This window comes from Leopardus geoffroyi, chromosome B1, assembly GCF_018350155.1.
Source record: "Leopardus geoffroyi isolate Oge1 chromosome B1, O.geoffroyi_Oge1_pat1.0, whole genome shotgun sequence".
In the NCBI taxonomy this organism is placed as follows: Eukaryota; Metazoa; Chordata; class Mammalia; order Carnivora; family Felidae; genus Leopardus; species Leopardus geoffroyi.
In genome coordinates, this window is record NC_059327.1 from 161662777 (window position 1) to 161687331 (window position 24555).

The window sequence follows — 24555 nt, forward strand, 5'->3', positions numbered from 1 at the left end:
ACAGAAATGTGGGTCTGTATTTCAGACTATTGATGTGTCCTAGCCACACAATTCCCCCCTGATTTTAAGAGGATTCCTCTTCTTCACAGTCACCTTTCAGCCCTCTCCCCTTTCCTTTCTGGAGGTTCTACTATAGGTATAGATGCCGTGTCAATAAAGAAAATCAAAACTGATGATCTTTTGTGTGCCTAACCCATTTTTAGTAAGATCGCGTGGTTAGTGGTCGTTCTTTGTTTCAGGCTGGGAGGACTCTCGGGCCCTGTGGAGGTTCTGGACGGAGCTTCCTGATCACAAAGGATGTTCTGGCCACAAGACAGTACCCAACCACCTGGCACAAATCAGCCACAAGACAGTACCCAACCACCTGGCACAAATCAGCTTCCTCCAAGCAAGTGACAGAACTTAATGTTCCAGAAGCAAGTGAGAATAAGGTCGAAGGGTGGAGCATGAACATCTCACAACGGAATAACCGCTCTTCAAAATCCAAGCCAACAAGAACACAAACCACTTTCTTGGGATGCCTCGTGTCAACCCTGTGAATTACTTTACAGTTCACGTTAATTTTTCGACAATCTCTTTTAGGAGGAAACAGGCCAGTTATATTAGACTGGACCACACAACACTGTTGCTGTTTCACCATCATTTTGCCTACAAAATGGGTCATTTCACATAAGTCAACCTAGTAATAATTGTAGCCATGTGTAGTATTCTCAAATTGTTTCATATACGTATTTTTCAATTTAAACGGAGACCGTGGGGTGTATGTGCCCCTTTGAAACGGCACACCTGTATCCCTTGGATATATACCTAGTAGTGCAAATGCAGGTAGCAGTGCTGACAACAACCAAAATATGGAAAGAGCCCAAATGTCCATCGGCAGATGAATGGATAAAGAAGATGTGGTATATATAGACAATGGAGTACTACTCAGGAATCAAAAAGAAGGAAATCTTGCCATTTGCAACTACGTGGATGAACTGGAGGGCATAATGCTAAGCAGAATTAGTCAGAGAAAGACAAATATCATAGGACTTCACTTAAGATAGAAAACAGATGAACATAAGGGAAGGGAAGCAAAAAATAATATAAAAACAAGTAGGGGGACAAAACATAAGAGACTCTTAAATACAGAGAACACACTGAGGGTTGCTGGAGGGGCTGTGGGTGGGGGGCACGGGCTAAATGGGTAAGGGGCATTAAGGGAGACACTTGTTGAGAGGAGCAGTGGGTGTTATACATAGGGGATGAATCACTGGAATCTACTCCTGAAATCATGATTGCGCTATATGCTAACTTGGATGTAAATTAAAATATAAATAAATAAAATAAAAATAAAAATAAAATAAAATAAAATAAAATAAAATAAAATAAAATAAAATAAAATAAAATAAAATAAAATAAAATAAATGGAGACCTTGGGTTGTAAAAATAAAATGAGAAAATATAGCACATTCTAAATTCTTAATAAGGGTTTGTGGAATCTTCAAGTATATAAACCCCAGTGATCTGATGGTCTTGGTTGTATCTTACGCACACTAGGTATAAACTTTTTTTTAATGTTTGTTTATTTTGAGAGAGAGATCAAGCACGAGAGAGGGGCAGAGAGAGAGAGAGAGGGAGAGAGAGAGAATCACAGAACCCAACACAGAGCTTGATCCCATGAACCGTGAGATTGTGACCTGAACCGAAATCAAGAGTCAGATGCTTAACCGACCGGGCCACCCAGGCACCCCTAGGTACAAATTTTCTAACGTCAGGCTGAATGCCCTTTAACGCTTTGAAGCTGAGTTTCACCAAGCTTGAAAAAATAATAAAAAAAAGTTCCACTTGATTTATATATGTACACTTTTATTAGAATTCTTCAGAACTGTCAATAGTTGGACAATACACCAGGAAAAAGACACATGGAACATCAACATCCTTTAAACTTGCACCGCGCACATATTTACACATAAAGTTACTGTATATATAAAAAATACTTTCAAGGACTCATGGGCTGGGGAATTATTCAAAAGACATTATTGCTACATTTCAATATTTACAAAAAAAAAAAAGCCATAAAATAATTTCAAACATTAAGCCACTGCAAAGAAACATCCAATGTGGGGGAAAAAAAAAAAAAAAAAACACAACTATAAAAATATAAACTTTCAAGAATATCCAAGACAAAACTCTCAGTGAAGTGCCCCTGAAGTACCTAGACACCCACAATCAACAGCCACGTATCTTACTATGGTCAAAGTCAATGGAAACACAAAGGAAATTCTCTGACAAAGTATGGCAAATAGCGACAATCTCTTACGCGATAACAAAACCCCAAAACCTGTTACCTTTGGAAAGGTGCGAGAGTATAGAACTCCAGTGCAAATGGTTACTTCCAGCTAAACGACCACAGTTCTCTAAATGTAGTCTAAGGGACCCAGGAGGGGGAACCGTGAGGGCGGCATACCTGAATCTCGCGAGACAACAAACATGGCCGCGTACACAGGGACCTCTGACGGTTGGGCAGGGAGTTATTAAAAAAAAAAAAAAAAAAAAAAAGTCAACTCTAAGAATAATATCCAGGCTACAGCCCAAAGGGTACAATTTAAATATGTTTCAGCGGGAGAGTAGCCTTACGTCTAAGGAACGGATACAGTATGTTGAGTATATAAACATCAGAGTGCTTTAAGTGTTGGTGGATTGCAAATAAATAAGTACTCAAGCACTCTGCTTCCTACATGGCTGCTATGTAAGCTTTCGGGAAGCTCCTCGGGACAGCTGGGTGAGGAGAAGCAAGAGTAGTACTGATGATGAAGGCCAAGCTGCTTCTTGAGTGTTGAAGGACCCTCTTGGGCTCAAGGCAAGAATACCCCCCAAAATATTTGTCTATAAGCATACACACACGCACACACACACACACACTTATATAGGTACTGGCCCGGTGTCCAGGATATGCCTGCAGAGGAGGCTGAATCTAAACTTAATGTCTGGCTACAGAAGGATCCAAACTAAAACAGCACTGTTTTGTCACTCCCGAGGGAGTCATGCAGTCAGTCAGTCACTTTCTCAAATGGCATCCAATCCATTGAGCACAATGCCATTCTGAAGCTGGTAGGCTTGTTCTGGAGCATCTGCAGAGCAAGTTCATAGGCTACAAAAGGAGATCTTTGTTAAGATTGTGCTTGGCAATTATGGTTTTTTTTTTTTTCTTAAAAAAAAAAAAAAAGCACTGTTTCCTTCAAATTTGTCTGGCCCTTAATCTATTTCTACACACAGCAGACTTGAGCCAGGGTCATATCCAGAAACTACATCTTGTGGGTTTTCTCTGCTCAATATATGAACATGTACAATTTATAGAGGAGTATATACAAATGCTGGCTGGGGAGGCCTTCTCTCCGATTCAGCGCCCTAATAGCGAACTCTATTTACAGATCAGGTCAGTAGTACAAAGGCTCATGCCCAGCAGCGAGTCTTATATTCCTGCTCGGGGAGCGTATTTCCATGGCCTATGTCTCATTCCTCAGCACGAAATCCTAGATTTCTTAAGCCCAGATATTCATAGACTTCTGCCCTTTGTTCCAATAACATTCCATTTTCCACATCAAGAGATCAGGTTTCAGCTTCTAATCTTGCTGCGTCATCGTATCATTATGGACGGTTATGAGGCCCAAAGGCGACTATTGCCAATGATTCAAATAAACTATCAACTCTGCTCTTCAAACAGAAAGTGGAGAAGCCTTGGAAAGGCCCCAGGGTGTGTGGCCCATCCCACCCTCCCTGGCTCCAAGTCTGCATTTTGTTTTTGTTTTGTTTGGTTTTCGTTAATGGGGGCTGCCTCGTTATCAGGGATATGTGCAGTTCGAACCCTTACAATAGCGTGGTGGCTGATGACAAAAATCATTGGCCACTAAAGTGTGCTTGTAAAGACGGGATTACAGCGGGGTGTCCTCTACCCTGGAACAGGAAGGATGCGAGTTGAAGGGGGAACGAAATAACCAGGATAGGAACCAAAAGAAGAGGGATCGTTCTCGCTGGGGAGACCCCGGCGTTCCTCCTGCTTCAGGCATCCTCGTGGACCAGCAGAGGCTGGGTAGAAGATGTGCTGCTGCCCACAGAATTGATCCGCACACAATGGTCCACCGCTGTGGGGCGCTCCCGGTTCGGGCTGCAGTTTGCTAGGTTGGAATAAATCTGAGGAAAACAAGCCCACAGTTAACATGCCAGTCCCTACACCACGAACACAACGACAAAGGGGCCCATTTGGGCTCCGGGATCGCAAATAACTTACAAGGCCTTTTAAAGGGAGGAGACTTACAAGACTTTCACGGCCAAAACCCCAATCCTATTGACAAAAGGAAACACAAGCTTTGTTTTAGCCCTCATTTCCCCCCAGGTCTGATACATAAAAAGTGATGGCAAAAAAATGTGCTGGGACGCATCTGGGAACAAGTATCATCTAACCTATTAAAAAGCTTTATAAACCTCTGCGGACAATGATGAACCCAATGGCTGATGTCATTTGCTGGGAAATCGGTGGCCCTTCCAGGGGTGGGAAATGCTGTTGTATTTGAAATCTGCTCAGACACCAGGAAAAGCAAGCTTTAACCCAAAAATATCAGTGGTGTGCTCTTAGAAAAGGTAGCTCCGAGCCACGATCCATTAAAAAAAGCAGCTTAAATAAATCCGAGTTATAGTAAGGATCACAAATTCTTCCTTAAGAGCAGGAGAAGAAATAATGGATTTGAGTTTTGAACGCCCCCCCTCCCCAAATCACTGGGAGGGATCTCCCAACTTCAAACAGCTCTTCATTCTATATGGCTTGTGGGCATGACAGCTAGCTACCATTTTCTGGCTATGCTTGTTTGAGCAGAAGGTCTATTTCACTGCAGTAACAAGCTGTCTTTTCTATGCCTTCATTCTAGTTCATATTACCCCCACTGTCCAAAGGCTGAAGGGCCATGACACGTGACACAGAGAACACGCCGACCCCATGACCGGCACTTGGGGTGGGGGAGGAAACACGGCACATCCTTATGGAACGTTCCGCTTCCACATTTCTGCATGCAAAGCCCTCCACTCTTTTTCCTTCTCATCTCATGTGTTTAGGCTCAGAAAGGGGAGCCGGGCAGAAAGAACTGTTTCCATTGCTTTACGTGGCTGCCCAAAGCCCAGTTTGCCACCTAAGCCAAGGAGAGAAGGGATGAATAAAGGTCTTCACCCCCAGAGCCTCAGAAGGATGCATCTGGAACCAAGAGAAAGGAAGGAGGTTCTACGCCTGGCCAGAGGGAACTCACATGATTGGTGCTATCTGAAATCTGCTTCTCGATTAGCTGCACGATCTGCTTGAATGTTGGCCTTTTCAGGGGATCAGCATCCCAGCAAGTCTTCATTATGTCATACCTGCAAAGCAGAAAGCCATTTTCTATCACCCCCCAATGCCGTTAACCTGGCTTCTCACGGCGTATGCCATGTGACAATCTCAAATTCCAGGGCCGTGCAAACGGACATACTGAATGGCACGTGCGTGATGAAATAAAACACCGTACATGTGAAAGGTGGCTGAAACTTTCCGCATATTTGGTGACAAGAGATTATGAAAATAAGCTACACAAATGACATTTGATCAAGATGTCATAAAAAGGAACCAGGTGACATTGACATTTCAAACCGTACCAGTGAAAACCCTTAACATCTGGGTTTCTATCTTCGTAAAGGAAAATAAAAGGGGAAGCACTATCTGAAAGAAAACGTGTCGGCCCTTACATTTCAGCAGGTGCGTGCTCAGGGCTGAGCATTCGGAACCCTTCCTTGATCATCTTGTAGAACTTAGAGTCGACTGGCATTCCAGGGTAGGGGCTGCTTCCTGAGGCACAAACGGTTTGCAAATCAGTGTTACTAATAAGCAAGCAGGACACTGACAAACCTTAAAGAAGATGCTGAGTCTAACCAAGGTGCCTTTGGCAAGGCATTTTACCTAAAGAGAACAGCTCCCACAGAAAAATCCCATAGGACCAGACATCACTTTCAAATGTGTACACACAGTTGAAAATGCTTTCAGGTGCCATCCACTTCACAGGTAGCCGAGCCTGTAATGGAAGCACAACAGATTCGGCCAGGTTAATTAAGAAACTAGGGGCGCCTGGGTGGCGCAGTCGGTTAAGCGTCCGACTTCAGCCAGGTCACGATCTCGCGGTCCGTGAGTTTGAGCCCCGTGTCGGGCTCTGGGCTGATGGCTCAGAGCCTGGAGCCTGTTTCCGATTCTGTGTCTCCCTCTCTCTCTGCCCCTCCCCCGTTCATGCTCTGTCTCTCTCTGTCCCAAAAATAAATAAACGTTGGAAAAAAAAAAAAAAATTTAAAGAAGCTAAAAAAAAAAAAAAATTCCTGTAGACATTGCTCCTGCTGAGGGGGTGAGGGTGAGAAGTTGACTGCCCGCCATCTCGCAAAAGCCTTTTCCCCTAGGACCTCAGATGACTCCTACTACCTCTGAAACTGGGGGCTCACACGATCCTATCCCCATTTTCAAAAGCGGGACATTGAGTCAATACAGCATGGTGGTTAAGAGCACAGCCGTCAGAGGCAGACACATGGGTTCAAATCCTGGCTCCGCCACTGGCCTTGAGTAACAGAGGTCTGTGAGTTACCACTCAATGTGTTTTCCCTTTTCCCTGATAAGAGAAACATGGCCTCCTACAATAGAAACGACATTTCCCAGCTCCTTTGCAGCTTGGTGTAGCCATGCGACTCAAGTCTGGACACTAGGTTGTAGGTATGATACGGCAACTATAGGAAGACCTTCTTAAAAGATGGCTGGCATGTGCCCTTTGCTCTTTTCCCTTCTCATCCCTCCTCCACCCTGCCTTCCGACTGTGGTGGCTGGCTATCCAGTGGCCACCTTGGGCCAAGAACAGGAGGGCTACACCAGAGATGTAAGAAAATGGAAGGATTTGGTCCTGAGTGCTTCACAGAACCTCTACACCAGCCGTGGCCTGCGGCTACCACACTTCTTTTACTTTTCTTTTGGGTTTTCTGTCCTATGAAACCCAAACCATCCTTCATGAATACACTGGGAAGGTCACAAGTATCTGTAATTAAAAGACAATCTCGGGGCGCCTGGGTGGCTCAGTCGGTTAGGCGTCCAACTTCGGCTCAGGTCGTGATCTCGCGGTCCGTGAGTTCGAGCCCCGCGTTGGGCTCTGTGCTGACAGCTCAGAGCCTGGAGCCCGTTTCGGATTCTGTGTCTCCCTCTCTCTCTGCCCCTCCCCTGTTCATGCTCTGTCTCTCTCTATCTCAAAAATAAATAAACGTTAAAAAAAAAAAATTTAAAAAGACAATCTCAATATAGTCTGCTAGAAAGCAAAAATAATACTTCATATTTCACGAGTTGTTTGGTGGGTTAAATAAGATCACGTAGGCAAAAGTGCTTACCACAGTACTGCCAACAGACCAATCTCTAAACGATTGCCTTGCACAAGCGAGCACACAATAAATAGGGGCGGCTCATGGTGACTAGGACTATTCCAAGGTGGCAAGAGGCAGATTGGTCTTTACATTCAACAGCTGAACTTCACATCCTGAACTCTCTCTGCTAAAATCGAGTCAGACTTGCTGGGACTATTGCTCTTACAGACATTCTGGATTCCTGGATCTTAATCTACCACAAAAAGCTAACTCAGTCCTTCTCTTAATCCATTCAGGATTGAAACTGGGAAGACAATTTTGTTTTTCTAGTGTTAAAATTATTTTAGCCAGTAGGAATGAGAAAAGAAAAGAAAAGAAAAGAAAAGAAAAGAAAAGAAAAGAGAAAAGAAAAGAAAAGGAAGAAAGAAATTAAGGAAGAAGAAAAGAAAGGAAGAAGGAAAGGAAAGGAAAGGAAAGGAAAGGAAAGGAAAGGAAAGGAAAGGAAAGGAGAAGAGAAGAAAAGAAAAAAGAGAAAAGAAAAGAAAATAAAAAAAAGAAAGAAGGAAGGAAGAAAGAGAAAGAAAAGAAAGAAAAAGGAAGGGAAGGAAGAAGGAAAGAAGAGGAAGAAAGGAAGAGAGAAAAACAAAAAGAGAGAAAAAGAGAAAAAAGAGACAGAGAAAAAGAGACAGAGAAAAAGAAAGAAAGGGAAGGAAGGATGGAAGGGAGGAAGGAAGGACACCTTCCAGTATCCCCTCCCAAATTCTATACCTAAGTTCCTACAGGGAGCTTTAACCTGAGATTGAAGGTGTCCTGAACTCAGGGGCCTGTCGACTTGGAAGGGGAAAAAAAATGCCACACATTCTTATTTTCACTAACTTCTTTTTTTTTTTTTTTTTTTCAACGTTTATTTATTTTTGGGACAGAGAGAGACACAGCATGAACGGGGGAGGGGCAGAGAGAGAGGGAGACACAGAATCGGAAACAGGCTCCAGGCTCTGAGCCATCAGCCCAGAGCCTGACGCGGGGCTCGAACTCCCGGACCGCGAGATCGTGACCTGGCTGAAGTCGGACGCTTAACCGACTGCGCCACCCAGGCGCCCCTATTTTCACTAACTTCTAAATGAAGTTTAGCATTTCCTTAAGTTCTCGATGAAAGCAATAAAGCCCAGTAATGTCAGCAGGTCCTGTGATTCCATCACCAACAGTCACTGCAGACACCTCCATCATGATTAGTGTTTACATTCATCACCACTTTGAAATCAGTTTTTAGACCCACGGCTAGAACAGGTTATTCTGTGTAACAAAGAAACACGCGTACTGATGTCAAAAAATATCCTTTTTTAATACTTTGATAACTATATTCCAATTTAACTGCTTTTCTTGGTAATCCTATAGATTTTATTTTATGCATTTAAGACAATGTTCTGACAAGGTATCCGCTGGCTTCACCCACAGAAAAATGACGAAGAACCTACGAGGAATGGAAGAACTTTCTGAGAAGCTGACACGGGGAGATGTCACATGACTATGATGTAGCAAATCTGAGGCAGTAACATGTTGTGGGAGTTTCCCTGCTTTTAACTTGTCCCATAAATCCTCCTTGCCCAGGAGCCTGGTGAAGAGAGATCTGTAATTGGTTCGTGCAACAGACTTGAGCTGGAGCCCACAATCTAGAAGCCTGGTGGGACCTAACCCATCCTTGTTCATTACAGGTCGCGAACCAATCACAAGCTATTAAGAAGCTGCAGCATAACCACTGTCATGATTATTTATATCCCACATAAGACATCTATAAAGAACAGTCAGAAGAACGAGCGCCATGTGCATATATTGGCTGCAACGCACCTGAACTCTGTAAAGTTCTAAGCACTTCACCTAGATTCACTCATTTAACCCTCCTAACCACTTGATGAGTCAGGTGACAGTATCATTTCTCAAGAAGAGAAAAAGAAGCAAGGTTGAGAGGCCCTGGGTAATTCTTGCCAAACATCACAGAGCCATTAAATGATGGAACCAGATTCGAGCTCGGCAACGGCAGTCCAGAAACTGCCGTCTGATCCTCCTCTTGCCCTTCTGTCAATATTCCAAGGCCTGGATCGGGGACTACCTCTCATTCTTTCTTCCAGTAGTGCATGCACCGGGATGGAGAGAACTTGGTTTCATTAACCCTCGTAACAATGAACTGCAGCGTCAGAAGAGATTTATTAGGAATACATGCCTTGATCAGGAAGGAAAGCCAGAAACACTTCTGTAAAACCAAGCCAAGTACAGCCTACCCACAGAGATGGCCATAGTAACGCAGGACAAGATATTACATTATCCTAAGGCACACACACAGCTACCATCAGGAATAAATCTGGACTGGGGAAACAGGCCTAGGAAAGAGATGCAGAGGAATATATACACGGGACTATATGGCTTCCCACACTAATGGGATGCTGCTTTGTAGATCATGGGCTCTGGATTCAGCCTTTAACCGACCCGTGTCATCTCAGAATCAGTGATGCTTATTACTAAAACATATAAAACACACTGAGCTTTAGTTTCTCCAACCCTGAAAGAGTGAAGACATTGCATTCTAACACCCAGGGGTTGTTCTCAGGATACAATGAAAACTGGCAACGAAATAAAGCACTCTGAAGTAAAATCACTATGTTCTATAAGCCCATGATTACTTACGAAACTATTTAATATGCTCTCTATTGGTTATAAGATCCGACATTCTACATACCTAATTCTGAACATAACCTTAGATTTTAATCTTTTTCACATAGCATGTCAATCTCCAGATAAAATTCCCCTGCTGTGACCTTCAGGCCCACATTTGTTTCACTTGAACAAAACAGAGTTCATTGCTATTCTCAGGCTATAATGAAAATTAAGGCTATTTCTGTTTCCTTCACATGCCCCATAATTACACAATTAGAATTAGGAATTCTATTATCGGAATGTTAGTTGTAGTAATGTTCAGCATACCATGCAAATTTTGCTGAAGGACACTTAATTTGACTGCTAAAGTGCATGCTATCTCAAAGGTAGGATTTGCATTACGAAACTCATAAAAAGCAATTCTTAGAAAAACTTGCGACTAACATCCTTCATTGGACTGTCAAGCAGAGAGCGGGTACTTACGTTTCCTTTGACCACATAATTAGAATCATTCTTGATGTCTCTGGCTAGACCAAAATCACAAATCTTTGTGATTCGACCATGAGTAAGGAGGATATTTCTAGCAGCCAAGTCTCTGTGAATACACTATTAGGAGAGTGGGAGAGAAAAGAAAACCATTTACATTTATTTTAAACTCCTCAAGAATGAAAACTACGTGCAACGTTAGGATGCTGCTTCTGTCACACAGGTCCAGTAACTTGGCTTCGCACTGAAACTATTCGGTGTACCAAAAATAAACATCTAAATTACGCTCTGAATGATGTGTGTTTCGCATCGTTAGGACCTTAATTACTACAATCGCTTTCAAAACCAACTCGAATACATTTTCCTCCTCTTAGGACTGCTTTCATTCACAGGAAAATACATTATAAATAGTCACATCATACTTTTTAAACTGAAAACTCATTTTGCATGCTTCTTTTTGAATGTCCTTTTATAGAGTTTCTGAAATGTGTTTGCAACTTCAATTTGATGTCTCCCAAGGACACAGGGAAGAGGCTCTTTATTTCAGCCATCCTGCATCCTCTTTTAGTTTGGTAATTGTTTGGAAATGTCACCAGTGACACTTACGGGGAGGATCTGTTACCTCCTCCTAGTCTGCCAGTCCCATTTGCTAGGGCACCCCCTCACCCTTCCAGAGACTCTGTTCCTTGTTTTGATTCTATCATTCTCTTCCCATCCCCATCTTTTCCCCAAATGCTTATCATTCTGACTCCTTTATTCCCCCACACTTCATAAACCATACGATATTTGAGGTCCAACTTCAATAAAGCCCAAGTATGTGCTTCACCAAGCATTGCAACTGCATGAGGTACCCCTTCCTTTTGCTGATGAAATCATTCTCTCTATTTTCTAAGAGCAGCTCCCATATCCTAAAAGCCAAAGTTTTTAAATGAATTCAATGCATAAAAAAAAAATATTCATAGAAAGCTCATTTAGACAGGCTTGCACTTTAAAGCTTATAAATGAGACCAGGAATTCCAAAAAGACAGCAGTTGGAATATGAAGAAACTAAATCTCCTCTGTTTTTGGTTACTGCACGTCAAAATGACACTGTGCATTCGAACTATGGCTCCAAAGTGCTCGGTGGGGTTGGGGCTGGGGGGGTTGGTGTGGGAGTGCTTTCCCGGGAACCACGCCCACTCACATTCTTCGAGGCGAGGAATGCCATGCCCTTGGCCACCTGGTACGAGAAGCTCAGCAAGTCCTCCAGGTCTAGAGCCAACTCATCGTCCTCCATGATGGCGGGAGTCACATCTCTTTCTATGTATGAGCCTGTTAGGAGGAGAAGGACTTTGTTAGCAATTAAATCTCAAAGCAAGGAAAACAGAAGATGGTGACAACAGGGATACCAAAGGGCTGGTAACGAAGGGACTGATGTGAACGCGCAGGCAGGTCATCTCCCTGGTGCTGAGGAAACGGAAGTGCTCAAGCACAAAGTTAATATTCATCACCTGGGGCCTCAGGGGAGCAGGATCATGAATTAATGCAAAAATCTCATGTTTTTGATATGTAAAACATGTATCTGATACATTTTGATATGCAAAATACATATTTGACACACACATATTTTCATACATGCAGTGAGATGCGCATACACAGTAACAAATGCTCTGACCCCAAAACCCACTTGGAACCCTTAACTGCCACTCAACATGGGCACTGTTATTGGGGGCTACTATAACGGGGAACCAGTCGCTATGGGGCATGGTATTATATTTCATAGCAGTATGAGAAATCCTCTCGAAATGAAAAAGGTACCTACCTATCCTGGCAGATCTCCTTTTGTCTGCCTTGGTTGGCACGACATAAGAAACTCCGGGTTTCATGTCCATGTATTCATTAGTACTATCGTTGCTGGGAGAGAGGAAATAGCCATCCATCAAATCATGACTGAACAAAATGGGAAAAAGGGGAGTACCCATGGGGCAGGCTCTATCCCCTCATTCCCTTCTTTACAGAACAGGCTGATTTTGTTCAAAGAAAGTACTGCCAAGTCTGAGTGAAGAAAATCTTGTCCTTAAGATAGGAGATTTTAATATTCAACATTAGGGTCCAATCCCCAGGAATGAGACGGCATGTTTTATGTTCAATCGTAGATGGGATTCGGATTAGAAATTCCCCATCTCTTGACACCAGGGATTTAATGGGGAAACAGAGAGTAAAAAAAAATTAACCCCCATCCCCTTAAACTCTCTAAATTAGCCCCAAGAGACAAGACACAAAGGGCAAGAACTTCTGAGATGTGTTATGGGGGGAAGGCAGGGATCGTTAACATATAGCGACTGATGGAAGAAGGTTTTAAAAAAACCAAGTTTAGTTCAGATAAACACCAATAATTTGGATGATTTTCTGAACCATCTGGACCTCTTGAATCTGCAACATTTGGCTGGAAAGTCTTCAAGATTTCTAGTACTTCCTGCTTCTGATTAGCATAGAAACACTGCGACAACAATCTCCTTCAGATTATGCTGGTGGTTCCAGTCCCATATGGGTTCCCAGTGCACAAAGAACACCACGTCGGATTGAACAATTTAGGCCATTATTTCAGAAAGTTGAAAAATATCTATGGGGCCAAGGTTTTTAGAAATAAGGCAAAGTGGCTCATTTATTTATACAAAGAGCATATGTTCTGGAGAAACTAACCAAAGGTGGTTTGTACTGTATTTTACTATCACCTGACACTACCCAAATTTACTGGGCTAAGAAAAAATAAAACAAAAAGCCTTCGCCTGGGGTTTAAAACTTTAGCCAGGGCAGGTACAGAAAAGGGCTTTAAGAGGTAACCGTCTACCAATAATATTTGCTCTTCTTGAGGGCCTGGAGTCAAGTTCGAAAGACAACGTCTTGCCATCTCAAAATGCAGGGGGACAGAGTGAGTAAAAGGCAGAGGAGAAATGCAATACACAATTTCAGAAATATAAAGCATAAAGGAGGAGTATGATTTCTGCTGGCCTCTGGGTGAATCTAGGAAACCTTCATAAATGGTGGATCTCAACCTTTGGAAAGAACGGGCAAGGTATGGCAGAGAAGAATCCTATTCTGGTTGGTAAGCCACATTCGTCCTCCTTAAAGGAATTTGAAGCTCCTTACACATCATTCAAATTCAGAACTATATTAAGTATAAAACAGATGAAAATAAGGTATAGAACTTTTAAAAATGTGCTAGTCTTTGTGCCTTTTTATAGCATGATGAGTTTTTTACAAAAGGGCAAGGTATACAGAAATAATTCTGTAGAGGTAGATGGTGAGAAACCTACATGCGGAGATACGTTCAGAGCTCTCTGCCACTCTGTTAAAGGTTTTCAAGAAGTTTACTGAGCCAACTCAACAATACAGTAGCAAGCCCGACAGGGTGAATGAAATGACACACAAGAACAGAGTCATAAGAGAAACAGGTACAGAATTCATTCAACTGAACGGAACCAATGCCTTGAAACAAACTAAAGATGCATTTTAAAAAATCAACGGAAATCTAAGTTTAACACTCTTCAAATCTTTACAAACACTATTCGAACTTTCTAAATTGTTGGTGACATCTAAATGATTTAATAATTCTGATTTTGTGCCTCGAAGTATCTCTGTTCAGTTTTTTTTTTTTTTAACAATCGGCCTTGATTGCAAACCCTTATGACCCCTCGAACTGCCTGTCAACAGCTATTTATGTAAATCAGCCTTACCAGGAAGACTCCTTTGACTGCAGAAGGTTCTTATAAAGTGCCACTTCTGCATGATCTTCCTGCTTTGAGCAAATAAATGAATCACGTTTTCTTCTCAAAAAATTCAAAAGATCACCATAGCAACAATACTCAGTAATGACCAGGGTGGGCCCTACAGGCATATAAGAGAAGGTTAAATAAAGAGAGATGAGATATATAGACAATGCTGCCCACCCCCCCCATAATTACACTCAGGAGTGATCATAACCATTAACATTCAGGTTCGTTTGACAAGCCCACTTAGTACCAATACAATCCTACCTATTGACACCGCTGGCAAAAAATAGCATTCTGTGGGGTCAAACTGAACAAGCAAGCCCCCTTTACCAGACTTTCTAAGTGATGTCAGTATGTCAGTGCTTGGAGCCAGGCATGACTGCTGGCTTTACAAAGAGTTACCGCTTTCAATGTTGTACGACTATCAAATTTCCTCCATGAATCCTTTGATTCACTTCTGTTTGCAGGGCCTCCACACCCTCTCCCACCGTTATTGTGGAAATGACGCAGAGAACAAACTGCATAATAAGAAAAAGCAACCACACGGAACAGCCAGCTGATATGTGACCGTGCCTACGACTGCAGCCCTGAAGTTAACAGGCAACTAATTCACTTGGGCAGACATGTTGGTGAACCATGCATGATGTGGATGCCACCTTCACGGGGGCTGTTTTAAGAAATTATGGAGGCCGTCAAGTTGACCGCGAATCTCTGTACGTCTTGAGGGAGATGGCTCATCTGGTCCTTTGGACCAACATGTTTTCTGGAAACATCACAGAAATCCTTGATGGAAGGCTCTACCTCAGAACTGCTTCAGACGGGAAATTTATTTTCTTGCAGAAGTGAAGTGCCTGCCTCATTTGGTGCATTATTTGAGAACTGGCAGGCTTCGAAGTCTATCTTTAATTATGACGTGCAAATGAATGTTAACCCTTTAGTGACTACAAATGATCCAGCAAAGTATAAAGCCTGCAAGATCGGGAGACGTGCTGGATGAGAGGAGACATTCTCAAGATACTCAGGAGGTCAATGTCGAGGCAACGTATGTGACAGTAACTAGGGTATGTCCTGGGCTGTCCCACCCATGACGATAAAACTCAAATACACACTCTGAAGAACAACACTTTTGGGAGCAGAGGCGTGAAATCAAGCAAGAGGTAACAACCTGGGCAAAAATCTTGCAAGAGGCTTGTAATCGAGCATTGTCGAAATCGTATTAAAATTTCCCCTTTTTTGATCATTTGAAAGATAATAAAAGGTAATTTGGTCATGGCTTTACCTCCAACGGTGCATGCTCCGAGAAGATTCACAATATTCATGTGATTGCCGAGGTAACTCAAGACTTTGAGCTCGGACATGAGGGCTTCTCGTTCGGTTAAATGGGCACTTGCTAAAATTAGAGAGATCTCATTTTAGCAAAAAGTACATCTGGCAAGCCAATGTTGAGGGCATGCAGCAGCCTACAGGAGAAAAACTTACGTTTGAGCATCTTAACAGCAACGGTCATGGCCGCATCTGACTTAATCAGGCCATATGCAGTGGCCTCAACCACCTTCCCGAAGGCACCGGCACCCAAGGTTTTCCCTGCAGAAAGGAAGAGAAGAGAGTACGTGGTGGTGTTGGGACCAACGGACCCCCTGCGTAATCTCAAACTCAACAATTAAGGAACTGTTACAGAATTAAGGACAAATCTGTCCATGACATCTCCCTATAATGTGCAGTAGGCCAACTCTATCAAAGGTGGTGACATTTCACAGAAAACGCGGTTTCAGGTGCAACAGAACAAAGGAAGTTATTGGGGTTCCCTAAAGCCTTTGTTATGCGCACCCAAAGAGGTTACACGGAAAGCCCCGGCTTCATACTGACCAAAACTCAGCCTGTTTCTGGGAAACTCCCATTTGTGATCGTAAGGAAGCTGTGTTGGGTCTATGTAAACATAATTGTTTCCATTTATCTCCTCGACAACCTTCCACTGCACTTCATACATGGGTTTCTGGTCGGGGGAGAAAGGGAAAGGTATATCGTCTTTTAATGATGAACATTTCAATCATTACAGTGCTTATTAGGGGAGAGAGCAAAGGAAGGATTACCTGTAAATATTTGTAGGTAAGTATCATCACGATAATACACATCATACCAGCTGCGATCACAAAACCAATCAGCAAAGGTGTGAACAGGGTGTGAGGATGCATTTGTTCTAAAATGAAAGGGGAATGTGGAATCACAATCTATTAGCAGGGACGGGTCTTTACCACAACACCTGACCCCAAACTCGCCCATCTCCCATTTTACAGCCCATGGCAGGGTTCAAAGCCATGGGCATTCTCCGCTCCTTGCCTCGCTTATTATCTTACGCTTGTTATTCAAAGGAATCTTTTCAAATAACAACTTAAACCAGGCTCCTGTGGAGGTTGAGATTTCTGTAGCACAAGAATAATTTTATGCCGCTTGTCAACAGAAAACAACATACGAATGAGTTTTGTACTTCAACCAAATTGCTGCTTTGGACAGCTTTAAGAAGTTTCCTTTCTGGAGGGTCTAAACTTTCTTCTTTATGCTTCCCTGCATTTTCCAAATTTTCTACATTGAGCAAGAATTTCTTTTACAACCAAGAAAACATTGTAAGAAAACATTTTTAAAATGTTCTTTCATTGCCTGAGTAAAAAAAAAAAAAAAAAATCTATGATGAAGAACAATGGAAGGTTCTTCCTTCATTACTCAAAACTGAAAACACACGACTTTTTGGCCCACATCTTTGCCAACTCAAGAAAACAAAAACTAAGCCCGAAGAATGTAGGCGCCCGGTTTCTTTGTCTTCTAACTTCATACCAATTCATCAATTTGTCCACAAGGATCATTTAACTTCTGTTAGCAGAGGTAGTCAGTCACTCATGATTCAAATTTTGCAGACATTAAAGAAATAGTTCACTGACGTGACTTCATAAAAGGCAGTGTTAGCTTTCTGATATAGTGCCTGGCGATGTATTAAAATGTGATTTTAAATAACTAAAATTTTAAATTAAATTTAAATTTCTAAATTGCCCTAATTCTGGTTATGTTTGGCTATACGGTAAATATACTCCCCTATTTTTTTCTCTACCCCCTTTAAATGGAAATGATTGGAAATATGCGATTCATTTTATACACACACACACACACACACACACACACACACACACACGTGTGCATGCATGCATACATACGTGCACAGACACATGTAAATATAAAGTGTGCAGTTAAAAATCACTACATACGTGTTATTAACAAATGGTGCAGAATGAAACTTAGTGAGTTTGATGACGGCATGGTGCAATGTAGAAATTACCAGAAATGACATGGCCATTGGTGGAATGGACTGAAAATCATGATTGATATGGCAGGCAGAGCCTAAACATCCCCTTAAATTGGATTAAAAAGAAATATACCTTTGCTGTTACCTTTAAATGCAAAGTTAAAAAAGGCAGAAGTCTTGCCCACATTGTTGGAAGCCCTACACTCGACTGTGCCGTTGTGTTTGAAAGCACTGTAATCGATGGAACTTTGAACCACTAGTTTTCCAGACGGCGATACAGAGGAGTTTTGCATCTGCACATCCAGTGGCCCAACAGGAACAGGACATCTAGAGGGAAGAAAAATAACAACCCGATTTACTCCAGAAAGATCAACCATCATGAAATACAACGGGTTTGGCATACTTTTCAAACTAAGTTAGCAGGTCATAATCAGGAATTTCCTTTTACAACCAACAGCTGGAGGACAGATGGGCACTAGGTTCCCTGGCACAGTGAGAAAGAACAGCATGGTGGACAAGAAGATCCAGGGAGTGAGACAGGAGTTCGAATCCCGATTCAAACACCTATTCCGTTGAGCGGTTTCATGACCGGTTTCAATGGTACATGAGCGTTGAAAAAGAAGAGCCTAGAGGAGGAAAGAGTTAAAGTCTACAAGGATGAAGACAGGGCGGCCCCCAAATCCCCAGCGGCTGAGACCCTGCAGCTCCAGGTTTCATGTAGGGAGACAGAAGCTGTACCATCGGCTCATACTCCAGGCAGCAAAGCCCATCAGGGGCTAGACCCAGACGACCCTATTTTAAATTATGTCCTCCATACGCCCAATACCTTTCTGTTCCCTCACCTCGTTTTATTTTTCCCCTTAGCACTTAACACCCGATTACGGTAGCTGTTCATTTCATCTTTCGCGGACCTCTACCCATTAGACATAAACTCACAAAGCTGGGACTCAGGTGTGTTTTGCTCACCAGACCGGCGTCTAGCATACAGCTGCCCTCCAGAAACATTTGTTGCACACATCACAGTAACTGCTGGGGTTACTGCCACTGCCGGGGCATTTCCAGGGGTCTCGAGCCCTCCTTATTGTTCCCCAAAGAAAACATTCCACTAAAACTCCACTGAAAACAACAATCCTACGTAACCTCTTCCAACTCGTCGTGATAAAGAGGTCTATTCTGTGAAAAATAAAATTCCTATTATTATCCTGACTATTCAATGGTGATGTTACACTGGGCTTTTAAAGCCTGAGCACAAAATAGCGTTTGATGGATAAAAACAGCAACGTTGACCCCATTTTCATCTTCAGGTAATGTGAAAGGACAATTTAAGGCTTAAGTGCAGATTGCGAGGGAGAGGAAAACACAATGCCAGATGTGCTCTGCTCAGGGGCTGGGCACCTAATCAAGGAGAAAACCTTTTAAAAACACGCAGCTTACAAATGCCATATGTATGTTGTAACTGCACGATCATTACTTTTTGGTAACTTGGCAATTAACTTCTGAGGTAATTTTTTTCATGGTAACTGCAGCCACGTTTCCCACACACATTACCTCCTGTGTAGAGAATGGAAATCTAATTACTCTGTCCTGGAAAATTGCTTTATCTACCTGCAGGCTAGAAATTGCGTGATAAATCCAAAAGATAACCACCAAAATAGAGAAGTCGCTCAGTAATCATTTTTCAGCAAACAAAATTAATGTCTCCCACGAAAAATATAGCAATTGTTTCCCCTACAAAGCCACGTGGAGAGAAGAACAAAATAAACAAAGCTTCCAAAAAAAAAAAAATCTGAAAACATATCTGAAATTCAACTAAATTACAGTCCTTCCCTTACGCATGTCAAGTGGTACCCAAAATCATCACCTCACCTCTGCTCAGTTCCTGGACAAAAATACCAATCTACTGTGGGCTCCGGGAATCCAGCTACCAAACACTGTAGTATGCCACTCACGAGACTTTCATGAGTCAGGATTTCTGGTTTTGCTGCAGGAAAAGAGAGACGGTCATACGTCAGACTGCTGGAAAACCTCACCAAGACTTCCTCCCTCCCTTGCTTTCAAGTCCTTAGAACTTTCTTGAGGTTTGAAGAGGACCCGAAGGGAACACATTCAAAGGGGAGAATCTGAAGCAGGGAGGGAGGCAGAAGTGAGGATCAGACCAGGAGGGGCTTACAAAGAGCTGCCCAACCCCAGCGTGGACTGTCCACACTGCAGACGTGGGGGTCCCCGAGAGCTCCCTGTTCGGGGATGACTGAAGTGGGGTTTGCAGGACCACCTGGCAGGGTTTCTGTGTCCTGTGAGGGGCAATCGGAAAGATGGTTTCTAATCCGAACGTTAGGATGCCAGACTGTTGGGAAGGTGGAAATCGCGTTTAAGATCCCTGCCACCAGAATTTCACATCACTGAACCTGCCATAGGAATTTCCAGTTATGGCACGGACTGGAATGGATGAAATTAAGAGGAGTCCCAGGAAAAGAAGATGTCCCCTCTGCCCATCTCAGGAAGGTCCTCTTTTGGGGGTGGGGGGGGGGGGTTGGGACAGAAGGGAATGGCTGCGAGTGAAAGAACGGAATCACTATTTACAGAGAAACCCAAACAGAAGAGTAGAATACAATACGGGCTTTGAACTCCGAAGTTTTATTTCAAATGCAAAATATGGACAGAAAATTGTAACAGGAAGCCAGCCCGAGAGTTTTATTCATACATACACCTAAACCTGTGTACGATCACTGAAAAAGTAAATTGTATCAGCAGGCATGCTCTAATTTGACATTTCTGGGTAACTACAATAATCAACTGGTATTCAATCAAGAGTGCCCTAAAGCACTGCAAACTCTTGAGATTATTTCGAAAGTGAAAGGAAAATGAACTTATTACGTTCAGTTGTTCTCCTGGAGATACGTTGGAAGACTGCTAACCCTTTGAGAACGAGCAGGCCAGACTGTGAGCATCCGACAGCAGGGACGAGGGGATGCTCACCCTGAATCCTTAGCACAGCATCAGGCACAGAACTATGGGAGGCCGCACACGTGGCGGCCGGGCCTGCAGAAGGGCGCCCACACTTACCAGGAACCCGCCCCCCATCAGGCCTCCTGGTGCGTAACGTGGGAATAATGACAGTACCCATTTCACAGCGATGCTATGACAATTAAATGAGATAGAGCACACCAAGAAGGAAGAATGATATGCACAGAAATGAAATAGATTTATTTGTTATTAGTTTGTTAATGATTCAGTTATCGTTTTCGATTCAGAGTACCTACCCTCCTTGGTGAATCAAGTTTGCCACCGCCTAATTTAACTGTATTTGCCACTCTAAATACTCTCTTCAGTGACGTACAAATTGCTTGAGATAACGTGATAATGTGTATGTGTTGTAACTCAATGCACTGGGAATCTGACATCTATTATGTTGCAAGTGACTGGGAAAATAAACATGGTGAGAAGGTTAAGACGGACAGATCGGAAGCTTAGGAGCTAACTCCCTCAAAGGAAGGGAATGTTATAGAACCACCTCTCGGCACCTCACCTCCTTGCAGGCAAAACAGCTTGGCAGGGATCGGAGTGTCCGCATGCATGGCACACCCACCTGCCACTCAGCCTGGCCCCGCGGATGGGCAGGCCATTTGGCTAATATGCACGAAAGAGCGGCACTCCAAAGCGATCTCAAGGTAGGGGCCTCCTTGAGAGTTTGGATCCAATGCCAGCTTTCACAAATAGAGCAAGAAGACGAGCCATCGTCTTGCAAAAGCATCCATCTGGCAAGTCTCATTTAATTATCATGGGCAACTGTGTGATTGGGCTGAAAAGTAGGACAGAACACAAAAAAACAGTGGAACTTTAGGAGAATGCTATTTGCTGGAGACGGGAGGCGCCATACGGCAGGTCTCTCTGGACTCCATTCAAGTGTCATCTCCTTTTTCAAGCCATGCTCAACTCTCCAAAGCCAAGTTGGTTGGTCTCTCCTCCCTGTTCCTGCAGCATGTTAGGGTACCTGACACTCTTATACGACATCCTGGTCTGCCTCTTCCATCAGACTCTATGTACTCAAGGGCAGAACCACGTCTTCCTGACTGTACCTCGGATGTGGAGCAGGGGCAGAGCTGCGTGGACAATTAATTCCCCTCCAAAAGAACAAGGTCCCCAGAGTCAAAGGAATTCGATTAGAATCACAAGAAGGGACCTAGAAGAAGAGACTAATGGGGACTTCCCTGTGTGGGGGGCACCATTTCCACTATTTTGCAATAGCGGGCCGGAAGATAGCCACACATCTACCTGTTCATGTGAATTTTTGTTTAGCGCAGAGATTCAAGGGGAGGGGGGAGGGTCTACACAGAGATGGGAAAGATAACTGGATAGGACTTAGACGGGAATCGAGATTCTAAGACAGATGCCTTTATACCAACATTCTTTTTGTCACCCATCCTTCCGAATGCCACACGATTGATTCTTTCAGTAGAATTAAATATAAATCCAGTGGGGGGGGGGGGTGGAACCCCTGAAAGGATACTTCAGATGTGAACAATGGTTATCCCTGGGTTACGGAGAGTTTCAATTTCATTCTTTTGACTTACCTTCTCATTTTTTTTTTTTTTTTTTACAATGAACATGGAGCTAATAATGAACCAATAAACCATTTTTTTAATTAAAAAAAATTGGAACAGCTCAAAATTACATAATCAGTTACATTTAGCTCTGGCTACAATCAAGATCCAAGCCTTCCAGCGTGACACCTGGTAGCAGTTACACAACGGCCAGGCCTGGCAAGTGGCGCGGTCCGGCTGGCCTACTTGTTCTTGTGTGCTGGTTAATTGGGCAGATTTCTAAGTTACTGTCTCAGGCCAGTTGTAACCTAAGGCTAGCAGGGAGCTTTCATCCAGCTGGTCCTTAGCCTGGCCAACCAAGCTCAGAAGGCCTCCAAACTTCAATGTGCATTTGAAGCACTAAGAAGTTAAATGTAGATTCCTGCCCCCTCCCCCACCCCCCAACCCAATCCCAGAGATTCAGTAAGTTGAGGATCTGACCCAGCAATGTGCCTTCTTCAAGTACCTACGAAAGACCCTGATCAGGGCCGGGACTAGGGTGAGGCCAGAAAAACACATAGGGTGTGGATTTTAAGAAGGCACTCACCCTCCTCAAGGTTTGTAAATATAGGGCTGGCACAGTCAGCGAGCACCTCCTTAAATTTTGCACCCAAGGCGCCTCACCCTAATCCCAGCCCTGTCCTAACATTGGTGATGACAGACCTCGTTTTGAAAAGGCTAAATTACATGAGTACAGTTTCAGCTCTACATGGCAAGTTGCACTATGAAAATGTTTAATGCATAAAGAATGAGCTAGGTATAAATCTGATTCCTAAAAATGAAAATCTGGGCTCATCTGCATTTTGTAAGTGCCTCGATGCACTGTGTAAGGCATTAAATATGCATTTTGCTTTTAAAGATACATAACTCTGCAATTCTCCAGGTTAAATCTGAGCTGTGGTTTCTGAGATATTCGGCAATCAGCAGTATACCAAATGACACATTCCCTAATTCCTCCCAAGTTGGAGGTTTAGATAAGCCTAAGAGGTGTATGAGTTATGTATTTCCTGCGGAGATTAAGAAAATAGCCTTTTCTCCTTTCAAAGCTTCATGGACCTGAGTCATTCCAGTGTCTCCAACAACACTGATCAGCTTGTAGGCTGATTTCAGAGTGCTTAATGACTCTGCTGAGAATTTATGGCTCATGCAATTAAAAATCCTAACCATTTGCTGATTTACCCCAGAAATATGTGATCTTGAAAAATATTCCTTGTTACCACCATCAGGCCCATACGGAAAGCAAGAACAAAACAAATTTTTAAGAACACAGCACAGATAATAGGAGCTGGGGTGGGGGTGAAAGGAGACACACAAGTAACCGGCGCAGAAGCAGTTTGAAGTTGAACTCCTCTCGCCCCCGACCACCTCGACCGGCTCCTGCTACGCATGCACATTTACCCACGCTCTATAATCAGCAAAGAACATGAACTTAGGTCCCCAAACAATAAAGAAACTAAATGAAGAGGGCTCATAAGGATGCATTTTGTTTTTATGACTGTAGGTCTGCTGGTATTTAATGGCAACACAGCAACGCTTTGTAGCAATCTGTCACTATTTGTGCCTGGGTCAAATCTATATTCCTGCCATCACACTGTTACGATAAAGGAACTTAAGTCAGCTAAAATAGGAGTAGAAAACAATTCAGGTTAACTTTTACTTCTGCTTAAAAATATCCCCAGAATAGACATATTGAAAATATATTTTGTTTTACACATTCTTAAAGATGGCCGGAAACTGGCAGATGGGCACTTTGATAGAAGTTTGTTTAACAAATGAAATAAAACTTCAACTATAGGTGCCTGTATCATCCAGGTATCTTTAACAGAGTGTCTACCATTAACACACACACACACACACACACACACACACACACACACACACAGTGGCACCTGGGTGGCTCAGTCGGTTAAGCTTCCAGCTCTTGGTTTTGGCTCAGGTCATGCTCTCACAGTTCATGAATTCGAGCCCCGTGTCGGGCTCTGCACTGACAATGAAGAGACTGCTTGGGATTCTCTCTCCCTCTCTCTCTCTCTCTCTGCCCCTCCTTAACACACTCTCTCTTTCTCTCTCTCTCTCAAAATAAATAAAATTAAAAACAGAAATCAAAACAAACAAGCAAAAACACCCTCCTAACAAAGTGATGTTCTACACTAGGGGTAAGCTAACTTTCAATGAAAGGGTGAGGCAATAAATATTTGAGGCTCGGATTTTTTTTCTACCATTCAAAAAAAAAAAAAAAGTCTTAGTGTATGGGCCCTTCAAAAAATAGGCTGCAGACTGAATCTGGCCCCAGGTCTTATAGTCTGCCAATCTGTGTTCTAAACAGCCATTAAAGATCTTCCAATCCTGAGATTGGGATTAACAAAGATTAAGTTAAAATAATTAAAGAGTAATAAAACTGCCTGCAGAAAGTCTT

General features: G+C 42.9%; 1 protein-coding gene across 2 annotated transcripts in view; it reads right to left on the reverse strand.

Annotated features, from left to right (window-relative positions):
- Nucleotides 1–1827: 1827 nt before the first annotated feature.
- The window catches only part of KIT (KIT proto-oncogene, receptor tyrosine kinase), an 88388-nt gene continuing 65660 nt past the window's right edge, over nt 1828–24555 (reverse strand). Inside the window, exons 8-21 of one of the 2 annotated variants that reach the window (XM_045474026.1) lie at nt 19426–19540; nt 17705–17886; nt 16358–16464; nt 16134–16260; nt 15747–15851; nt 15547–15657; nt 14232–14382; nt 12317–12408; nt 11699–11826; nt 10513–10635; nt 5957–6068; nt 5746–5845; nt 5277–5382; nt 1828–4173 (exon numbers count right to left, since the gene is read on the reverse strand). In XM_045474026.1, coding sequence (XP_045329982.1) covers nt 4042–4173; nt 5277–5382; nt 5746–5845; nt 5957–6068; nt 10513–10635; nt 11699–11826; nt 12317–12408; nt 14232–14382; nt 15547–15657; nt 15747–15851; nt 16134–16260; nt 16358–16464; nt 17705–17886; nt 19426–19540 — 1691 coding nt within the window. In that variant the 3' untranslated portion in view covers nt 1828–4041. Of the gene's footprint in view, nt 4174–5276; nt 5383–5745; nt 5846–5956; nt 6069–10512; nt 10636–11698; nt 11827–12316; nt 12409–14231; nt 14383–15546; nt 15658–15746; nt 15852–16133; nt 16261–16357; nt 16465–17692; nt 17887–19425; nt 19541–24555 lie in introns of both variants that reach the window. The other variant, XM_045474025.1, reaches the window with a different exon arrangement.